General features: G+C 33.8%; 1 protein-coding gene across 1 annotated transcript in view; it reads left to right on the top strand.

The window, feature by feature from the left end:
- Positions 1-22,346, top strand: part of emp (epithelial membrane protein) — a gene marked incomplete in the record, with an annotated part of 264,557 nt that overhangs the window by 185,572 nt on the left and 56,639 nt on the right. The window contains 1 exon segment of the mRNA XM_081728188.1: positions 2,081-2,172. Coding sequence (XP_081584314.1) covers positions 2,081-2,172 — 92 coding nt within the window.

Raw genomic sequence — 22,346 nt, 5'->3', positions numbered from 1 at the left:
CAACACTGCAATGCAACTTACACCAAAACATAGCCATATCCATTTTCTAAAAAACAAGGCCTTAACCATATCAATCGAATGAATGGTTTTTGAGCAATAAGTCACTAACTGAAAATGTAGGAAAACGCCAAAAATGACCTGGGTCCGAAAGGAATAATCACACAATTTTGCTCGTCTAGGTACAAAGAAACAAACGATTTGTAAGTTACGAGGGCTTCGACTCAAGTTCTGTTGATTATTTCAATAATCTGCAACATAAATCAATAAATAATAGTTGCCAGAAAAAAAACAGACATTTGAAAAAAAACATGAAAAAGAACAATGTTTTTTATTGAAAAAAAACTTCACAGAAAAAAAAACCGTTTTTTTACAACACTAACAATCACCCACTTTAATATTCCGTCTCCTTTAGCCTAAAGGACGTAATCAAGAGACATTAAACTGAAAAAAGTCATATTTACTTTTAAATAAGTTAGTAATATTTTTATACGATTTAAGTATGTTATTTCGAAAGCAATTACTCCTCTTAGATGCTACTGACCGGTGAGTTGATATTTATGTATTACCTTGGCATTCCGTCTGCTTTGAAGCTTGAGGATTTCGCGCGATTGCATGCTTTTTTGTGAGCAAATCACGAAAGTGCTAGGTTGTAGAGCCACCCATAGATTTCATTGGCTACGCCGAAACTTGAAAAATAAAATAATTGAATGAAGAAATAAAAAAAATAAAGAAAACCAAGAATAACTTCAATTTCCTTCTCTAACCCTGTATTCAAACCGGAAGTGGTTTCAACATTTATCGCTACAGACCTGAGCGAGAAGCAGTTTGTTTGCAAGCAATGCAGCGCCTTAAGGCATCATACCATGACTATCCTCGACACTCTACCGAAACCGGAAGTGGTTCAAATTTACGAAATCTTGTTTCAATACTAATTTCCAAATACCAAAAACTGTCAGGTATATCGAGAAGCTTTCTCTTACATCAGAGTCTCAAGTATAGCTTCCTTCTCCTCCGTTAACACTCGAGTTAAACCAGAAGTGGTTCAAATTAAAGATTTCCTCCTTCAAAATTTATTACCATAGAACAAAAAACAATGAAAAATAATGAGTAGGCCTAATAGCTTTTTGGATATGGATTCAGCGTCTAAGGAGCAAGTTCCTTTTTTGATCTTATTACTGTATTGAAACCAGTAGTTATAGATAGACTACTTCAAGTGTGAAAATTGAATTCGGACAGTTGAAACTCTACCGTAGTTTCTCACTTGGATTTACGTAGGGTACTATATATGACAATTACTATCGGTCCCAGCAATCAGGGGCCGTTAAAAGCAGCAAAAAGGCATTCTTTAACGTAGGGTATATATACCCATCCTGTCCACGGGAACACAGATTTCACAATGAATATGAAATGATTAGTACCAGAATGTATTTACTGTTTTTTTAACTTTAGAAAAAACAGGGATACGCATACTCCTAACAGTGTCATATAATCCTAACTGTGACGCGCATATTCCTAACATTATATACATACTCAACAGTGATATGCATACTCCTAACAGTGACATATAGTTCCAACAGTGACGCGCATATTTTTAACGGTGATATACACGCTCTCAACAGTGACGCCCATATATTCCTAACAGTGACATAAATCGTTCTGACAGTGACACACATATATTCCTAAGAGTGATGTGCACACGCTCAACAGCGACATGCATATATTCCTAACAGTGACATACATAGTTCTAACAGTGACGCACATATATTCTGAACAGTGATATACACGCTGTCAATAGTGATGCGTATAATCCTAATAGTGACAGACATGTAATTCTTAATTGCATCTTCTATTTCACAATGTAGATAGATACGGGTAACACGTTTATTTATTATGATACACATAACACTCTACAAATAACTATAGAACAACTTCGTTTTGACTAATTTCTATAATAAATTGATATGTATATATATGAAAAAAAGTTTAATGCTTGTCGAAAGTGGTCATCTTTTACACTGTAATAAATTACGTTTGAATACATCAACAAATAGACTAATAAACTATATTTTTCTCTTTCCAGGGGTCGTAGTCCTTATCTCAATTGTTATGCTCATATTTGGCGCCATAGTTGCTGTTTTCTTTTCAAAATGGGTAGAAGCCTTCATTCATAGCGTAAGTAGAAACATATTGCTTCACCCGTTTATTTATTGATTTATTTATTTAAACACTAGCGGGTCTTGAGGGAAATCACCTCAGTAAAAATTACCATTTTGTCACTACAAGCTAAAAAATAAAATACTTAAAATACATACTAATTTTGTATATAGTTTATAGCAATAAAATGTGAACTAATTCTCTTAAATTGTAGTTATAAAATGCTGTTTTCTTTTTACCGATGTGACTTCCTTAAGAGCCACCACTGTTTATTTACTTATTACTAGACTTCGGATCGATATGCACTAAAAAACGGCAAAATATGCATGCAAATATGCACTAAAAATCACGAAAATATGCACTGAAAATATGCAAATATGCACTAAAAATAGTAAATATGCAGCAATCAAAAGATAAAGTTAAATGAGGAATTTTATCTTTAGAGAAAAAAGCTGTATTACTTGAACTGCATATATTTGTGTATAACTATGATGCATTCATGTTACAATATACAACTATGTAGTTTTCGGTGTTTTCTAGCGAAAACTTGCATTTATCAGTTAAAACATTACTGTACATCGAAAATGTTCCTTCCGTGTCACGGGTCGTTACGGGACAGTATTTCAAAGAAGCAATGTTACTTGCTGTTAAATCTGAAATTCGTGCGTCGTTGTTCCCAGGAACACTTTATTCACATTAGACAAGAATTTTATGCCAGAATTTTTCGCTTCTATTGCATGTGTGTTTCGAAGAAATGCTTGTCCGATTGGTCTTGGGGGCGTCTGCTTCGTTATTGAATCAAACAGCTCAAATGCACTTTAAAGTCCTAATCATCGCTCTTCTAATCTCGTTATGAACTGAAATGAGTACTGATAAACGCAGGTCGCTTTTATTGTTTTCAGCTCCGCAAGTGTCCAAGGCTTCTTAAATAAATTTGGTTACTTCGGGTTCAAATAGCTCACAACAGTCAGAATGTGAAATTAAAATACCTCTACTTATATACAATATATACAGGGGGCCCCTTGACGCTCAGGTACAAATATTACAGTATTTATTTATGCTACGAATTAATACACATAAAACTTACAGTGAACAAAAAAAGAGCCTACATATGGTTTCAAAGGCCAAGACAAAAAGTAGTTGCTATTCCCTTTTCAGCGCTCCTCCCTCTAGTTTTGGCTCCCTTTTGATCTATTGTGTATATTATGCTCCTTGTTCCTGTCTCAACTATGTAAATTGCACTTCGTACAAAAAGGCGCACAGTATCTAGGGCCCAGCGGGGGGGGGGGGGGGGGAAACGCATTAATATGCGTATTTGGGTCCTAGAAGAAGTTGTTTTTCTAATTCTTGGGCCCCCTCTTTCCATTTTTCTTTTACTCCTTATGGGCCCCCGGAGTCTGTGGGCCCTCCCGCGCAAGGTCTGTGGGGCCGTTAGTTAAGCCCCTGGGCCCGTTCCATAATAAATTAGTTAAGTGGACAACATTGACAAATCCCAAAGCCATACGAATAAATATTATTTCTAGGGCCTCTAATTGTAGACATTTCTTATTGAAATGGGCCCACGACTCATTTTTGTTTTATTTACCTTTAGTGTGTTGTTTTGTTTATGTAATGTAGTGATCATGTTTGATGCTTCATTTATAATTTAATGTTCGTATCGTATATGGAGTAAGAAAATTTTGTCTCAAAATGGGCCCCCTCGAACTGCTGGGAACTTTCCTGGAAGGGCAGTTGCCCCCTGCCTCCCCATAAGTTAAGGCCCTGCTAGGGCCTTACATGGTGGTGGACTAAAGAGTAAATTTGTAGGGCAACAAGTAAACGAAGACCTTTACAGACAACATAGTTCATAAACCTAACCTCTCACAGAATGCCTAAAATTTTTTTAAACACTGCATTACGGAACTTGATTTCCATTCAAAAGTGTATTTTAACATCCGTTGTTCGCAACACAGGTTTCGCCTAATCAAGAGAATTTAACACATTTTATTTTATCTTTAAATTCATGGAATTCTTTAAATTCGTGAAATATTTCCGTTTAAAATAAATTTGTTTAAAAAGGGGTCTTTTAGGAAATTTTTACTGTATTAAAAGCCTATATTAAAAACCCTTATGTTCTTGTTTAAAAGAAAATAAATCAACCTGAAATTATTTTTTGCATCCAATTTTCTCCTACCGTAACACTGTCCGTCTCAAACAGCAATAATTTACAATGTATAATATTGATACTTTAAATGGAATAAAGTGATTTGAGCAAGAAATAAATGGGAAGAAGGTGGTTATCGAAAACATAACAGAAGACTTAGTAGGGAATTTACGTTTCGAGAGACAGAAGTGTGTATGAAAGCAACACAAGCTTACATTTAAATACTCATATTTAGAGCTAATTTTAAAAAGGTTGTTTATTTCTTCCCGAAATACATTTTTCTACGGTTTCTTTGGGATAAACTCTGTCAAGTATGCAAAAAGAAAGCTACATTTAGACTGTTTCATAGTTGCATAAACTTCTTACCAGACTTGAAACTGAAAATATAAGAAGGCAAAAAAAGCTAAAGTTTGAGCTTTTGCTGTCGAACAAAATAGAAATGTCGTTTTCTGAAAACAAACTTACTTTGAAAGTTTTACTTGTTTAGCATACACTTTGCAAAATATATTTTCATCTTGAATTGTTAACGTCTGTCAACTTCAATTCATTGCTTCAGAAGATAACTTCTAGAAGATTTTTCGGGCTCATTTAGTTGTAGTGTGACATCTTTTTTCATTTTTTGTCAATTTTTGTCCACACAAGAAAACAATTGTACCATTTAAATTAACAAAGGAAGGCCATTTAAAAGTTTCAACCACTTCGATCACCTGTAGTGAGACATCTTCAAAATTGAATTTTAACTAGCTAACAAGGAACGGACATGAACGTGCCATCCGGACATCCGAATCAAATCTAGTCTATTCGATAAACATAAAGATATGTTCATGCACAAAAAATTAGGTGCCATGAACAACGGAGTAAGTACCTGTGGCCCATTAACCCTGTTGGTGTAAAGAAAATCGCAATGAAATAGCTATTGCATCAACACTATTCATTGGAAAACAGTTTATAGTTAATTCTCTTCAGCATAAAACAAACTTTCCAGAGGTGCTATGTATTGGGGTCCATAATGCATTTGAACAGGTGAAAAAATGTTGGGAAAATTCCCTCCAGAAATCCCTCCCATCAACTTTGGACCCCTCTGGAGTGGCCCCGGGTAAAAGTAGACTATCTAAATGTATCTCGGAAAATAGTATAGGGGATAAGAAATGTGTGTTCCAAGTTTTGTATTGATAGAGAGAATAGGTATGAGGGAGAAGTGTGTATTGTTATACCTGTATACTTCTATACTTCGGATCACATGTAGTGCGACATTTTCAAATTTGAATTTTAACTAGCTCAGAATTTTGTCCACCCAAGAAAAAATTGTACCATTCAAGTAAACGAGGGAGGTCCATTTCAAAATTTCAGCCACTTTCATTACCCGTAGTGCGACATTTTCAAATTTGAATTTTAATTAGCTCAGAATTTTGCCCAATTTCCTTACATATTTGTACTATAAAAAATTGTATCTTCAAATTAACAAAAGAAGGTAATTTCAAAACTTTGGCCACTTCAATCACCAGTAGAGTCACATCTTTAAATTCGAATTCTAACTAGTTTAGAATTTTCCCTATTTTTTGTACCATCGAGATAGCTGAAATTCGAAATGAAATCTTTAAGTTTTACGTCCCACGGTTATGCCGGTTAGGCTAAAGGAGACGGTGATGATGAGAGATGAGGAACATGGTGGAATGAAGAAAGTGGGAGGAAACGGGAGAACCCCGAGAAAACCCACGAGCACGGCGTTTGCCCACCACAAAGTCCACACGGCGCGAGCTGGGATCGAACCAGGGACCCCAAGCACCGGAGGTGAACGCTCTACCACTGAGCCACCGCGCCCCCCTAGCTGAAATTCGAATTTGAAAATGTCTCACTGCAAGTCATTTCGGTGGCCAAATTTTAAATGACCGTCCCTGGTTTATTTCAATGGTTCAGAATTTATTCTTGGTGATACAAAAATGTTTTAAAATTCGACAAAATTCTGAGCTAATTAAAATTCCAATTTTAAGATGCCACACTACAGGTGATTGAAGTGGCCGAAATTTTGAAATGGTCCTCCCTCGTTTATTTGATTGGTACAATTTTTTTCTTGGGTGGACAAAAAAGGACAAAAAATTGGACAAAATTCTGAGATAGTTAAAATTCAAGTTTCAAGATGCCGCACTACAAATGATTGATGAGGACAAATTTTAAAATGGCCTTCCCTCGTTTATTTGAATGGTACAAATTTTTTTCTTGGGTGAACAAAAATTGGACAATATTCTGAGCTAGTTAAAATTCGAATTTGAAAATGTCGCACTACAACTAAATGGACCCAGATTTTTCTTTTAGCATTCTTATACTGCCACAAGACCACATAATTTCAAATCCCCTCCCACACACACACACACACACACAAACAACAGTAGCAACTTTAACTTCTGAGATGTATGACGTAGAAATTTTGTTGTAGGTGATTTGACACCGTTATTTATATCTTCTTCCAAAAAGGTGACAGTCACGCATCATTGCCGGGAGGATGAATCACTCACCCTTTTGTTATTCTCCTTTCACATGACCTTGGAAGATGTTCTAAACCGAGAACAATCAACCATTTTAAGATCTTGACTCTAATTTATATTAGGAACTTGATATTCCATTAATGAGGAAAGTTGTTGGACGTTAAAAACTATCAATTTGATCGTTCCTTTAGATATGCATTTATATGCAGTAACGACATAAACATGCACTAACCTCCGAAATATGCAAATATATGCACTATAAAACTCTGCTATTTTACCCCAAAACACTTGAAACGGATTTCTGTTTAAAGAGCATATCAATATCACATCAGGAAAAAAACATGCAAATATGCAAAAATCCGAAGTCTACTTATTACATTTAATTCTCTCTATATATAAATTTTTGACTATAAAAACCAGGATGCCTTAAGTTGGAGGAATATTAACTGATACGACATATGCCTATTCGTGTAACAGAGCCATCATTGGTTAGTTGTGCGCGTGATATGCCTAACCATAATTTCTTACCTATCTTTTTACTTACCATAAAGTCCTTAATTTTCAATTTTTCATACTGTATATCACTTTGAATCATACGGGAAAGAAGTTGACTACCTAATCTCTGCTCTGCTGGATTAGTGGCTTCAGCTTGATACATTAGGACGAGTGAGCTTAGAACTGCATTTGGACATGACACTCATACATGCTTGTTAATTGCACAATAAGGTTTCTCTATTACTGTTGGATGTTGACTGAAAATCGATCCTGAAAGCAAAATAAGTCCCAAAATTACTTTATAGTACTTAAAGTAATTATCACTTAAAATATACACTCAGAATCCTGGAATATTTGACATACTTAATTAGTTGGCTTATGAATTGCTTAGAAACGGATCTTTTCTCATCTAATAACTGAAAGAAATGAGTTACAGTCAATTGTTATAATAATACGAAGTAAAGCAATATTTTAATACAAAAATCATTACAATTATATTTGATTTTAATTCAATTGAAAGCAGATGTGCTAAGGTGCTGATTGCCAAAATATATGTTTAAAGGTTACTCTGCAGTGGATGTAAAGTTTTCGAAAGAAATTACCTCTTATACATAGATTAAACCAAAATTAATGTACTGTCATTATGTTATGATAAGGGATAACGTTTATGACATTTCTAAGCCGGACCTTCGAGTTCCCTGTAAACGTTGTTAGCAAATGAAAGGGCTACGGTGTTGCCACACCTTTATGCACATTCACGTCACTTTAGGCACGAAAGAAGCGATTTACCATTCACTCGAGTCTGGTTACAGACACTTCTTTCCTACACGGCAACGTCGTGTCATAACTTACGTTCATTCGCCTCGCCCCCTATTGATTGCGTCCCACGCTTTAGTTGACCAGATCCTTTTTAGTGACAAGCATTGTATTTTCGTAAACAATTTGTTGATTTGGGGTTTAGTGTTCCTTGAGAGGTAAAGCTACAGATTAGCGTGGGATCGAAACCACATGAGCTGTCATCAGGAATCGAACCCAGATCTCGGACTAAGGGACGTTGCTATTTGATAACGATGGGTTTTAGTAATAACTAATATAATATGGCATAATTGCTATGATAAAAGACATTAGTATACGTAACTACAATACGATATACGATGTCAAAATTGCGTACATTTTATCAATTTATATCAATTTGTATTTGGCTCTTGATACAAAATCTTTTCTTGAATAATTTACTGCAATTATTCTGTATCAAGTTCATTTATTCTTCAGTAGACTATAGATCATTTGTAAACTATAGATCTATGAAGAACGTTTTTTACGTGATAGAAATTCCAATAACCTGAAAATAGTTTCTAATAGGAAGTGAACTTGTGAAAGAATAGCCCAAACAATTTGTGAATTTGTTTCACGTTGTAAACGTGCTAAATAACCAAGAAAGACACAGATCACGTATAGAAAAATTCTGTTATGTCAATTAAATAATCAAGGAACTAAAAGATTGGAAAAGATTTTTATAAACAATGCCTGATATATATATATATATATATATATATATATATATATATATATATATATATATATATATATATATATATATATATATATATATATATATATACAGAGAGAGAGAGAGAAAGGAGAGAGAGAGATAACGAGATGATCATATGTAACCTCTCGCCACCAAAAGACGAGTCTGGTAAAAAGATTCATAAATACCATTTATATCTTACAGTTAGTTTCACGTACAAGGGATTAAAAATCCTTATAAAGCTTATATTTTCTTATACTGAAAATCTCGTAATTTTATACGTATGTTCCTAGAGTGAATTGATTGATTGTTATGAACTAAGTAGAAATGGTTCCTCATATTGGAAGCAATCTTGAGTTCAGAACTCATTTCACATAATATATTCACTTGTAAATAGTGGTCCAAGAGAGACGATATGCGACGGTATGCCATACCGCCTCTGGTTTTTTAGTGATCAAGACATCCCGTCACGGGAGAGTAGATGCTAAATACCTTCTTTAATAAATCCATTTTTATACACAGTAATTGACGAATAGCTTTGCTTGTAAAACGATTTTATTTCTTACGTAGAAATAACTTTTAAGTTGAACAACACAAACATTTTTGTTATATTTTTCCTACCCTTTGTTTGTAAAATGAGGTGTTTTCAAAGAAGTTCATTCAGTTTATATTTTGATGTGCCATATTGAATTGTTTCTTTCGTATGTATGTGTGTCTTCTTGTCTTAATTCATATATATGACATGTTTTGAGCATGAGCAGATTTAGGGGTTCTCTGGTGTGGGGGCGATTCTTTAGGAGATTTGGAATACCTCTCGGTCGAGTGGGGGCCCGGGAGCTTTCCAGCAGGGAAGTGTTAATATAAAAACTCGGTTTTTGAGCATTTTCGTGTATAATTCTCTATAATACACTATAAAGGGATATTTTTAATTCTTTTTTAGAAAATTGTTGGTGAGGGATCAAAGTTTCTCCCTCCCCCCCCCCCCCGTAAATAAAGAGAAGTTCTCCAGTGCTTTTCCGTCATTATGTAAATAGAAATGCAATATTTTAGGCAACGTACCCTCACTGTATTTCAGCATTTATATAGCCGGTATGTCGAGTTAAAATCGTAATAAAACATACCGGTACTCCCTCTCCTTTTTTTCCACTTCGAACACTAAGTTTTAAACATCAGTTAACATGACAGTTGTTGGAAGGAAATACAGTTTCGCAATTTGTGGAACGACATATTTAATGATTGTATTTACAGGAGACAATTAACCTATTTTAGATTGAATATATACGTAGCTAGAACTTTATAATTATTCCCATTGCATGCCGTCTGTCATTACAGATAATTTTCTGTTAATGGATCTCAAATTTGGAGGTGAAAAAGAAAGTATTCTGTCCGCTAATCGTCGTCAATTAGTTGCGTAAATGTATTAAATTTGATTAGTATGTTAGTTTTTTAAATGTAACTGGAAAACACTAATTTCACTTTTTTTTTAAAAAAAATGAACTTGACAACCTTGAAGAATTAGTATTTTTATCCTTCATTTTTTTAATTTATGCATATCATTGTTTGAATTTGTTATGTAACTCTTAATGGTTATCCCAAGGAGTTATTAATAAAGTCCTTTGTCTAAAGATTTCCTTACAGGATAGCCTGACAAGAATAATGAAGATTATATAACTGATTCAATAGATGACATCAAACTTCATTCTGAGACCAAGTTTGAGTCCATAGTTTTAGATGAATATTAATTCCATTTAAAAAAAGTAATTAATCCGTAGGCTGTGAATACAGGTTGAGAATATAGACCTAATTAAGTATTTAGTAAATACGTAATGTTAGGTGGGCAAAATACAGGGTTAATCTAAATGATTCATCGCATTTTAAAGCACTGTTTAATGACAAGTACCTCACCTACAAGGACAGGTGATACATGAAAAGATAATTACTTACAAAGTTTGAAAAGCCCGCTTCGTGGTTCACGTGCATACTAGAGGTCAGGTCTGTTGACGGCACTCTACAAGATGGCGGCAATGCAGGAGAAAAGCTTTTGTGTTAGAATATGCGAAGTGTTCGTTGGTTACGAGCGTTCAGCATGCTTTCGTACGCAAATACTGAAAAGCTGCAAGTGGTCACCAGTGCATTTTGCGTTGGTTTCCCCAGTTTCGTAATACTGGTTGTCTGTGTGAAGGGTAAAAGAGGGGTCTATTTAATAGTATCATAATCGTGTAATTAAAGTTCGATTGTATCATTTTCAATGAATACTGATGTTTCCCCAAAACTTCTCATGGGCGCAACCTGCACCCTAAACCTCTGGATACCCTTGGTACTCGTCACCGAATATCTAGAGACTAATCAATAAGACCTATTGTCACTTTAATTCTACAATCATCTAGAGAAGGTGACATGTTTTAGTTTTGTCAGTACCGGTACTAAATTTAAAAAAATAGCAAATATTAATAATGAAATTAAATTTCTAATTTTACATTCCACGATTATGCTCTTTTTAGGCTATAAAACAAATAGTTAATAAAACTAAATGATCATAAAATAATTATTGAAATAAGAATAGGGGAGGAAACGGAAGAACCTCGAAAACATTCAGCAACACTCCTAAAATCGTCAAGCACAAACATACACTGGGGTCAACCAGGGACCTCTAGCACCAGAGGTTAGCGCTGTACCATTGCACAACAACAATATTAATACTATGATAACATCAGCTTAATTTAAATCCATTATACTAAAACTAAAACTAAACTCTTGACGCAACAGCCCATAGTAGGCCAGTGCCTACAAGCTGGATTGTGGCACTCATGCCTTTAGGATGATGTGTGGTCAGCACATTGGCTCTCTTCACTGTTAATATTGCCCTTCTAGATCGGAGTTCGCTACTGATTTATTTGAAGAAGTTCCCCAGTTGTCTTCACGACGCTGGGTGGATATTGCACTTGTGGAATGGTGAGTAAAACGGTCACTTATCTTTCCTCTGACCAGACCCGGCACTGTTTGACTTTACGAGAAGTGGTATTTAGATCCGGCTAGGACGTTGGCTAAATTCGCTATACACCAATAATAATAATAATATTAATAATAATAATAATAATAATAATAATAATAATAATAATAATAATAATAATAATAATAATAATAATAATAATAATAATAATAATAATAATAGCATTCCTCAATAATAACGATTCAACATCAGAGGACTTTAACTAGTCTCTAAAAGTTAAAAGAGCTTTCCATCACCCTAATATACCTGCATACTATAGTATATGAATGAAATATACTCTGTATATAATGTTCATTTTCCTTATAAAATGGTTGTAACAGGATAAAATTTAATAACTGAATTTTTGTCTTAAATTTACAAAAATCGTTATGAACTTTTTAATTTTTTTCTTAAAAATAGAACTTAGAACATATAAAACGAAGCATTTCGAAAGAGAGTAGTGTTAGTTCTTTTAAAGGGTAATAAGTAAGCATTTTTTCTCTCTCTCTCTTTAACGTATTCTTAGTTTCATACTACAATTAATTCTTCTGCAGCAAATAAATGCATAGAGCCTATACATTTTTAGTTTTATCATTTACTACATTAAAACAAATACCAGTATTAATAGTGTGATAGTTTTGCACAATATAACTATAATCATAATAGAGAACAATACGTATAAATAATACTATTCACTTTATTTTAACTAATTGTTACACCCAAGCCTTCGGCCCGCTGTACACTGCAGGTTAAAATCGTGCTTAAAATTAAAAATTCTAACTGTTTATGGTCAACATTACTTTTTTTTTAGTTTGTCCACTAACTTCGGGTCACAAAAATATTAATATTTAAATCTATATATGGTTATGGCCCTTGTCTTAATGAACATCAAAGTCATGTTTACGTTTAGTATTATCACTATCAATTTTAAAATAATTAACCTGAAACAATATAATTTGAACTGGAAAATTAAATCGTCACAATATATTACTGTGGAAAAACACAAATATTAGTGCTCAAATCTAAAGATAGTTATGGTCCTGTCCTATTTTAGAATAATTAAATTGAAATATAACAGTTTTTAAGTTGCAATTAAATAGTCATAATTACGGTTGCCATATTTCAAAAATGAAAATCCGGGACGCTACTAAATTACAAGAATCTTTGAAATGCTTAAAATAAAATTAAAAAAGTATTATACATTATTTTACTTTCTTCTATTAGATAGGGTTGTTCAAGAATTATGTAATCACATTTGTAGTCATCTTAATAAACCTTCTTCTCCTAGTTAAGCAAACGTAAACAGATGTTTTATTTTAGCCCATTCAAGATATGATGTTTCCTTTCACACGTTTTGTCTGTTCGTTTCACCCTTTTTTTCTAAAAAAAAGAAAAGAAAAAGAATGGTCAATTCATTGATTTCTATTTTTAGAAAAATACTTCAACATTTTCCCATTGTTGTCTGTTCAGTTTTATTATTTTTTTTTCTTCTTGAATGGTTAGCGGAAAATTACTAAAAATATCAGTAAGAGATTATTGATTAAAATATTTCAGAAGCAAGATGCGGATTGAAACAGAGTACTAAAGATAACAATAAGATTGAGCAGTAAAACCTTTTGTACCTGGCCCAATGAAACGAATGCTTCTTTCAATGGCAAAGTAGTTAAATCGTGAACTTAATTAAATCCATGTTTTATATATTTATTATTTTTTTTCAACTTTTGAATTGTCGTACTCAGAGGTTGATACCTAATCCTATGGAAAAAAAAACAAACTATAATATCCTCTTCCTTTCTTCTTCGCTAAAATCCGGGACATTTAAGCATCCTGAGAATTATTTTCGGGACGCAGATCTCGTTTCCGTGACGGTCCCGGATTTTCCGGGACGAATGGCTACCCCAGTCAGAATATTTGCAAATCTGCAAATTGTGTCCATGATAGTGACACACGAGTATATTGTTGTTTGCAAATTGCCTTCATGCTAGTGACATCTATTGGCGTCTGCTATTGCATGCTAGTGACATATATTGTCATCTTGCAAATTGCCAGCATCCTAGTGACATTTTTGGTATCTGCAAATTACCTGCATACTAGTGATATCTATTAGCATGCAGCTGCCTACATGTTAGTGATATCTATTGTCATCTTGCAAATTGCTTGCATGCTAGTGATATCTATTGACCTCTGAAAATAGCCTGCATACTAATGACATCTGTTGTCGTTTGCAAATTGCCAGTATAAGAGAGGTTGATCTAAGTGACATCTATTATCTGCAAATTCCTGGATGCTAGTAACATCACTTGTCTACAAATTGCCTTACGCTATTGACTTCTATTGGCGTCTGCAAATTACCTGTATGCTAGTGAAGTGGGTTATCATCAATTAGGAAGGCTGCGACATCTATCATCGTGACCGTTTACTATTTGCAATTAGCGTGACACACTAGTATGTTTGTCTTTTATAAATAGGATACTGTATATTTCTACATATCATAATGCTATATCTTACTATTTAATTTATAGTACATCAGAATAATTTGAAAAGCAAGATACGTTTCAAATTCCAGTTTTGTTTTAAATAGTTGTTACTAACTCATGAGATGTTTCATTCTGTCTGTTATATAATGAAAGTAGTGCCTTAAAATATGAGGTAATAATAAATACAAAATAAAATTGCTGCTTAATTTTTCACTTTTAAAAAATATATATAAATAACATTTCATAATAATATTAGTTATGTAACAATGAAAGTAAAAGCTTACATATTTTTAGAACAATAATAACCATTTTGTTCCATGGAATATTGTTAGGGAACACACTAATATTAATTAACATTCTAGAGAAAACGTAATTACAGGATAAAAAGTAATTATATTTTTAACTTGTCGTATTTTTAGATAGTAGATATGAAAGCTTTTAAATCCTACTTAAAAAAAGTATAGGTACAGTATAAAAAAGGCAACTAGCTTCAAATTTTGCGAATATTTCTAACATTTTCTTTGACGAGTGTTGATTTTTGAATTTAAAAATCCCAGTTGTTAACAGAAGTAATTGGCCATTTTCTTTAATCCTTACTTGAAAACAAATTCAACAATATTATTGATATTTACCCAATAAATAAATAATTAAATAAAAATTTTAAAAAAATGAAAGACGAGATACGTACCAATCGATTGATCTTTTTGAGATAAACAAAATGCTATACGTGAGTGGTTAAGTTTATGCGTAGTTTCGAGAAAATAGAGAGAAAAAAAGCTTTTCATTGTGACACTTGAAAGACGACAGCACACAGTATAGTTAGTGAGATATAAAAAAATGAAAGGAAATCTTTGAATTTTACGTCCGACGATTATGCCGGTTAGGCTAAAGGAGACGGTGATGATGAGAAATGAATGAAATGGTCTAATGAAGAAAGTGGGAGGAAATGGGAGAATCCCGAGGAAACTCCCGTACATGGTGTTTGTCCACCACATGATTCACTTGGTGCGAGCTGGGATCGAACCAGGGACCCCATGCACCAGAGGTGAACACTCTACTACTGAGCCACCGCGGCCTCCTTAGTGAGATATAAACTAAAATTATGATGAAGTCTTGAAATTTAATTTCTCTTCAACTAAAACATTGTCCAAATATAAGTCATATTTCAGTCTATAGATTACATTGAGCTCAACAAAACAAGGATATAACATTCTTCAGGATATAAATTCTCATGTGTAGTTTTCGAGAAAAAAAGGAATCGAACTTTGTAGTGCTAAAAAGTATACCATTTATTGCCAACAAAAATTCAACAGCTTTGTTTTGCTGGAAGAAATTGTTATTTATTTATTTACCGTATACCTAGAAAACTATACTGTTAACAAGCAGATTGTATCTGTTTGTATTTACCTTTTCCTAACGGTGAAACAGTACTACATCTAAATATTAAGTTCGCAAAGGAGAGATCCTGAAGCATCTAAGGGAAAGTTCCTAAGAAAAGAGGAAGAATCAATTTGATTTCAACGTGGGTGCTGGGGGGAAAATGTTCTGCTTGGAATTCATCCTGTTTTTATATCAACTATTTACAGGCAATCCTTTTCTACATTTTGACAGTTCATTTACAGTAGTATTTTTTTTTTTTTTTTTTTTGCGCGCGTGTATGTGTTTTCTAACAATTTATCTTTGTGCCGCCCCACCTCCGCATTTAATCAATATTTTATACTTGTGATAAACTATTCGGAATCAGACAATTTCGGTTTGTCTATGCCATCCATTATTTTCCTTACTTTCGCAGTTTGACTACGTACTTTAATCAATTTCTACATAAAACAATTCCAGTGATTTGCTATACATAGCTTTAAAGTTGCGGCCGTATTGGTCACATTCCATTGTTTGGTTTATCGGATTGGATACTCGTATAGTGTCTCTTTCAGCATCAAGGCTATATGGACGTGGACCTATAGTTTAATGTGGGATCCCACTGAACCACATGAGGGAATGGTTCTAATCATATAACAACGAGGGAGTTCTGATCATTTCGAATAAGTACCGGTAGATAAATTATTAAATAAATTTTAATTTAGTATATTTTGATAATTCATCATCATGAATCTGATTAATTAACTCTGTGGCCTATGGAACCCGGAGGTTCAATGCCACTTTCACAAAAACTCTCACCTCACTTCTATCCTTAGCCAACTGGACCCAGTTTCTACTTTGTATGCCTACTTCTGCGAGGTACATCTTCATATTGTATTCCCATCTGCTTCTATGTCTTCCTATCGATCATTTCTCGATTGGAGTTTCAGTTAATTGTTATTTATTTATTTATTGAAACAGAACACGACAGGTATTATATCCAATTACAGTGTTCATCTTTCATGAAATAATACATTTACAATTTCCCTTTTAAACCTTGTGAGGCAATCAGCATAAATATCTATATTATTTGTCATTTATAAGAATCTGTTGTAGGTTGTACTAATCCTCCATGTTGGCGACTTATTTAGGATATTCGTTCTTGCTTTTGCACAATAAAAGAAGTTATATAGTTTTCTGGACATGTTTTTCTACCTGGTACGTTTATTTGAAACCTCGAAAGCAATTCGTTGCAGTCTAGCTTATTATTAAGTATCTTGTATAAAAATATCATGTCAGATAAAGTTCTTCTTTGTTTGAGGGTTAGAGTTTCAAAATTCCTATTTAACGAATTAGAGTTTTCAGTTCTTGGGAAAATGTTTGTTTCCTTATATAGTACAAGATATCTAAGAAATTTGGACTGGATTTTTCTAATTTTGGTGAGTTAATTTTTGTATCTGGGTTCCATACAAGCGTCTCGTATTCGAGTTTGAATCGAACGTAAGTTTGTTACGATTTTTGAAGCGCGGCAGGTTTACGAAACTCCCTCTTAGAATAAACCCAAGATTTCTGTTCGCTTCATTTATGTTATCAATAAATGTAAATTTCAAATGTAAATTTCTTATCATACATTACTCCTAAATCATTGACAGTACTTACAACGGGTAGTTGAGCTCATTAATTGAATATTTAAATTGCACTTTTTTTGCGTTTTGTAATGCTCATGATTTTACATTTACTAATATTTACATTCAATAAATTATTTGACACCATTTCACTACGGAATTTATATCTTGTTGAAGGTGATTACAGTCATTTATGGAATTTATACATCTAAAAAGTTTGAGATCATCGGCATACAACAATTTGTGGAAATACGTTATACATCCAGAAAGATCATTTATAAATATAACAAATAGTAGAGGACCCAAATTTGACCCTTGTGGAACACCAGATAGTTGCAGGTATTCGGCTGACTTGTACCCCTTATATACAACGAACTGGCTTCGGTCTCTCAAATATTAAGACTTTGAAACCGTTTCTACTTTCTTTCATTCTAACTACATGACCTGCCCACCTGAGCATCCTAGATTTGATGATCCTAACAATGTTCGGTAAACAGTATACATTATGTAGTTCCCCGTTATGAAGTTTCCACCATTCCCCATTCCCGTTCCTCTTGGGTCCAAATACTCGTCTCAGGATCTCGTTCTCAAATAATCATCAGGAATAATTAAATGCATTTTCGCGTGATTAGAATAACTAGAACAAGTTGTCAATCAATTGTCAATTGTTAATTGATAAGTTTCGTCTTTAATCGTACTACACACTTTTCAAAACCTGAAACATTCTTTCTGTTTTTTACGGATATAAACGGACGGTACATTTTGCCTTGCTATTCAACGTAAATTACTTTTAAATCTTTCTGTATTTATTATATGCGTTATTTAGAAAATTTAGATCCCAGTGGACAATGGTATATTAAGAATAGTAAAATGTATGTTTTTTTTTTTTTATATATGATTATTGTTCCCGTGTATACACTGTATACCTCATTCAATTTCGTTCTCATTAGCTGTGGGAGATAATTCTCACTGACGCCAAGGAGGATTTCTAGGTGAGTGGGTTACACACGATATTATCTTGAGTTTCTTTCTAACTGAAAACGAGAAAGAGACAAAAAGAAGTGATGTCTTTCAGTATATAATAGTGTCACACATAAATACTCTCCAAGTACACACATTATTGAGAGAAGTAAGGAAAAACTGAGAACCGTCTTCGTGACAGAACTCAAAAAAAGAAAATGTCTGGTTAGCCTCAACGAAGCCTCAAAATTATATTCGTATATATGTTACTTTAAAAAAAAAACAACAAAAAAAACATACTCTTGTTTCATTTTACGTTAAATAGTATTTTCGCTAAAAGAAAAAGAAAAAGAAAGAAAGAAAGAAAAAACACTGTTGAACATAGGGTTGTCAGAAAATTACTAGTTTTCTTGAAATTGTTGGTCTAGTCAAGTTTTTTTTTTTTTTTTTTTTTTTGTCTGCAAGCAGATATTAATTTACTTTTATGTATATTATACGTGATATTTTACTTCATAAAATTACTTTGACCTTGAAATATAGGCATATTAGAATACATCTTTCGAAATCTAGTTAGAACGCAACCTTCTGCTCAATCCTAATCCTTTGGGTTTTAGACTACCGTTGTCATATTATGTGTGTGTGTGTATGCTTTAAAGCTCATTTACGTATATATATGAAATATTCTTTTCGGTGTTGTTGAAATAAGGGACACCGTGGCTCAGTGGTAGAGCTCTCATTTGTCCTATGGGAGCCCGATTCGACTCATAGCCTATGCGAGTTTGTGGTGAACAGTATCGTTTTCATGTTTTCTTTTCGCGGATTCTCCCGTTTCTTTCCTTCCACATCCTCAGTCCACCAGCTGTTTCGTAATCATTCACTTTCATTAAGAAGAAGCAGGAAGTAGGATACAACTAGTATGCTAGTATGGATAAAGAGCTTCGGTTTTAAGATAGGCCATAAACATATTTAATTACAAATCTTACCTCTATGAAGTTTTTTTTTTTTTTTTATATATATAATGGAGGGGGCATGCTTAAATAGTTCAGTGTAAATAACATATACTTAAAGGCAGCTGTACCGATGGAAGCTTTATAAGGTACTGTGAAATTGCAATTTATTTAATTAATAATAATCGATTTCCTTACGATTTTCGATTCTTAATCAACTAATAATCGATTTTCGATTGTTAATAATAGATAAGTGTATTAAATAACATGCTTAATATGTTCATAAAATTTCCAGCTGCATTAACGTGACTGTCATTTACTCAATGAACTATTGTGCATTAGATAAATTCATATACCGATATATACAATGGCATGGCAAAAATTAAGCGATTATTATGAAAAGTTAGTTTTTAAACAAAATTCATAAATAATAACAAGAATTTTAGGAATGATCAAAAAATAGATCAAAAGATTGCGATCTTGGCCAGTAATTAGCTTTTGGATCAGAGACCACAACATTTTTGAATGGCCTCTAAATCGAGTTTTTCTTTTTTCTTTTTTCTTTTTTCTTTTCTTTTCTTTTCTTTTCTTTTCTTTTCTTTTCTTTTATTTTATTTATTTATTTATTTATTTATTTATTTATTTTTTTTACGGAATAAGAACATCATACTGAGTTCAGTGATAATAGTTTAGGTTTGGCTACATTATATGTAGTTCTCCTGATATAAGGTGTACATGAAAATTTTTGACTGAAAAATGTTGGATCTTTTGATCCAAAAATACAATACGAAAGTTATAAAACTGAGAAAAAATATTAATGAAAATTATATATTTCTAGTATAAATTTTTAGTATAACTGCCGGTTTTACAAAGACTATAATGTTAGAAAATTATTATTATTAAAAGTTGTAAAAATGGTGTGTATATCATGTAAAAGTCATATTAAATACCAGGTACACACAAAAATCTTTAATACTTGAAGTTTTTTGAAACATAAAACTTAAACCTTATAAAAGTTTTTGCAGAATATCCATTTTACGCGTTTTTTCGACAAAAATTACGATTCATTTTGTAATCATTGTTTAAAAATAATATTCAGAAGAACTCAGTTGGTTACATTAAAAATTAACAAAATGTTTGATTGATTAAAGATACACCACTAAGATACAAAATTGAGTGTAAAAAATTTTATGGCCCATGTTAAATCCACTGTATACACTCCTGCTACCCTTTTACTATCCATCTTTAGCCTTTAGGGTAACCGGGCGACATATAACTAGAAATTTCATCTCATTTAAACTCAAATTGATCTATTCGTTTATAAATTATTGATAAATAATCAAATGAGGAGAGGTATGTACTTTTGCTGGTGCTTGCCTTCATTTTAGTAAAGTTAAATTAAAATGTCAAAAACTTTGTTGTGTCATAGCAGTGTTTGTTTACCACAAAGCCATTTGTAATTGGATTCCCATCCCGTGTCAAAGCATTGAATGCTCTATCACTGAGTCAATGGTAGGAACATGTGATACGGTTCTCAGATGTCCTAATTTTCCCAGGACATTCTTGGATTTATATAATTAGTCTCGCCCTTTTCCAATAATTATTCAAAACTCCAAATGTCTTGTTTCTTCTCCCAAACTCAAACTACTATCATGAAATGCAATATTTGAAAAAATACCAGGTAACCAAAAATGTTCTTGTCATTCTAGAGCGGTGATAAACAAAGAGCAATACAGTGGATGGCACGTACCTCTAGGTTTCTTAGTAGTCTCCTTCAGCATCCAACACTGTTCTTCCAGCTGCACAATGTCCGAGTGATAAAACTCGGCGGTTGTGAATGCAAAGGAGTCCGTGGGTGCGTTCCGCAGGTCTTTCTCTTTTGCGAAGGATCTCCCACGAAAGTGGTTGTCGAGGAAATGAAACAGGTGATAATCGGTTGGAGCAAGATCAGGTGAATATGGTGCATGGCACAGTGTCTCTCAGCCAAGTTGCTGAAGGGTCTTCCGGGTCCTCTTTGCCACATGTCAATTGCCATTGTAGTGTAACAACAACACACACTTGCAATTCACCAATGCTAGCTCCTTCTACTGCAATGCACGGTGCACTCTTTACAACTGCTAAGAGTAGAGGTCAGTAGAAATGGTCTGATAAGGTGGAAGGAGCTCGTAATGCACCATTTGCCGACAATACCACCATACAGAGAGCATAACCTTTCATGGGTGCAGAAGTATCTTGAGGTGTGAGGAACAGAGTCACGTGGCGACAACCAATGTCTGGCACACTTAGAAGTGTCATAGAGGGCCTACTTTTTGTCACCAGTGAGAAAGAGATCAAAGATGGGTATGTTCAGCTGCCGAGTGAGCAAGGACAAACAGGTTGTTACTCGCTGTTCCTTGTTGGCTGTTGACGTGTAGGGTACCTACGTGCTTATTTTGTATGACTTTTCTATCCCATGCAGGTGCATTCTCACTGTTTCACCGAAAACACGGAACATTTTCTCAAGTTCATCACTCGTTAGACCACTGTTCTCCTCGATGGCTGCTTCCAGGACCTCGCCATTCAACATATGTGGTCGTCCACTGCGAGATTCATCCGAAAGGCTCACATCTCCCGAACGAAATTCTGGAACCAATGCTTGGCGATGCGTTTGTTCACGGCATTCTCGCCAAATGCGTGGCATATACTGCGATTTGATGCGACAGCTGGCAGGCCGACTTTATAGTCATACAACGAACATATGCGAACAAGCTACTTCGATACCTCGATTTCTGTTCGGCACTGGACGAGCTATGACTGCTATATGCGCGCAACGTACCTTTTTTACTGAAAGTTGATGGTCAGACTAACTTCTGATTGCTTGGCAGCCACTTGCACCATTTCGTTTCGTCTCTGTGAGAGCATAATTAATGGGATGTCACAAACGGCACGAACGTATTTGGTCTCCTGGTACTAATTAAGCCTAATCATCGGTACTCAACTAATTTGAAAATCTAATCTCTTGCCACTCACTTTGGGTGAGTGTTGACCTGTTATTTAATGAATTGTAATATTTCAGCAAATAAGAAATGCATAACGATAACTATACTATAAGTTTTTGTAGGTTATCCGAATTTTAGTGTAAGTTTTCATGGAATGTCCCATTTTTTCTTTCTAAATTCTCGAAGCCCGAAGTGTGTATTCTTTATG

Source organism: Thermobia domestica, chromosome 10 (assembly GCF_964235325.1).
Source record: "Thermobia domestica chromosome 10, izTheDome1.hap1.1, whole genome shotgun sequence".
NCBI lineage: Eukaryota > Metazoa > Arthropoda > Insecta > Zygentoma > Lepismatidae > Thermobia > Thermobia domestica.
The sequence above is the reverse complement of the archived record's forward strand: the minus strand, read 5'-3'. Positions and strand labels throughout refer to the sequence as shown.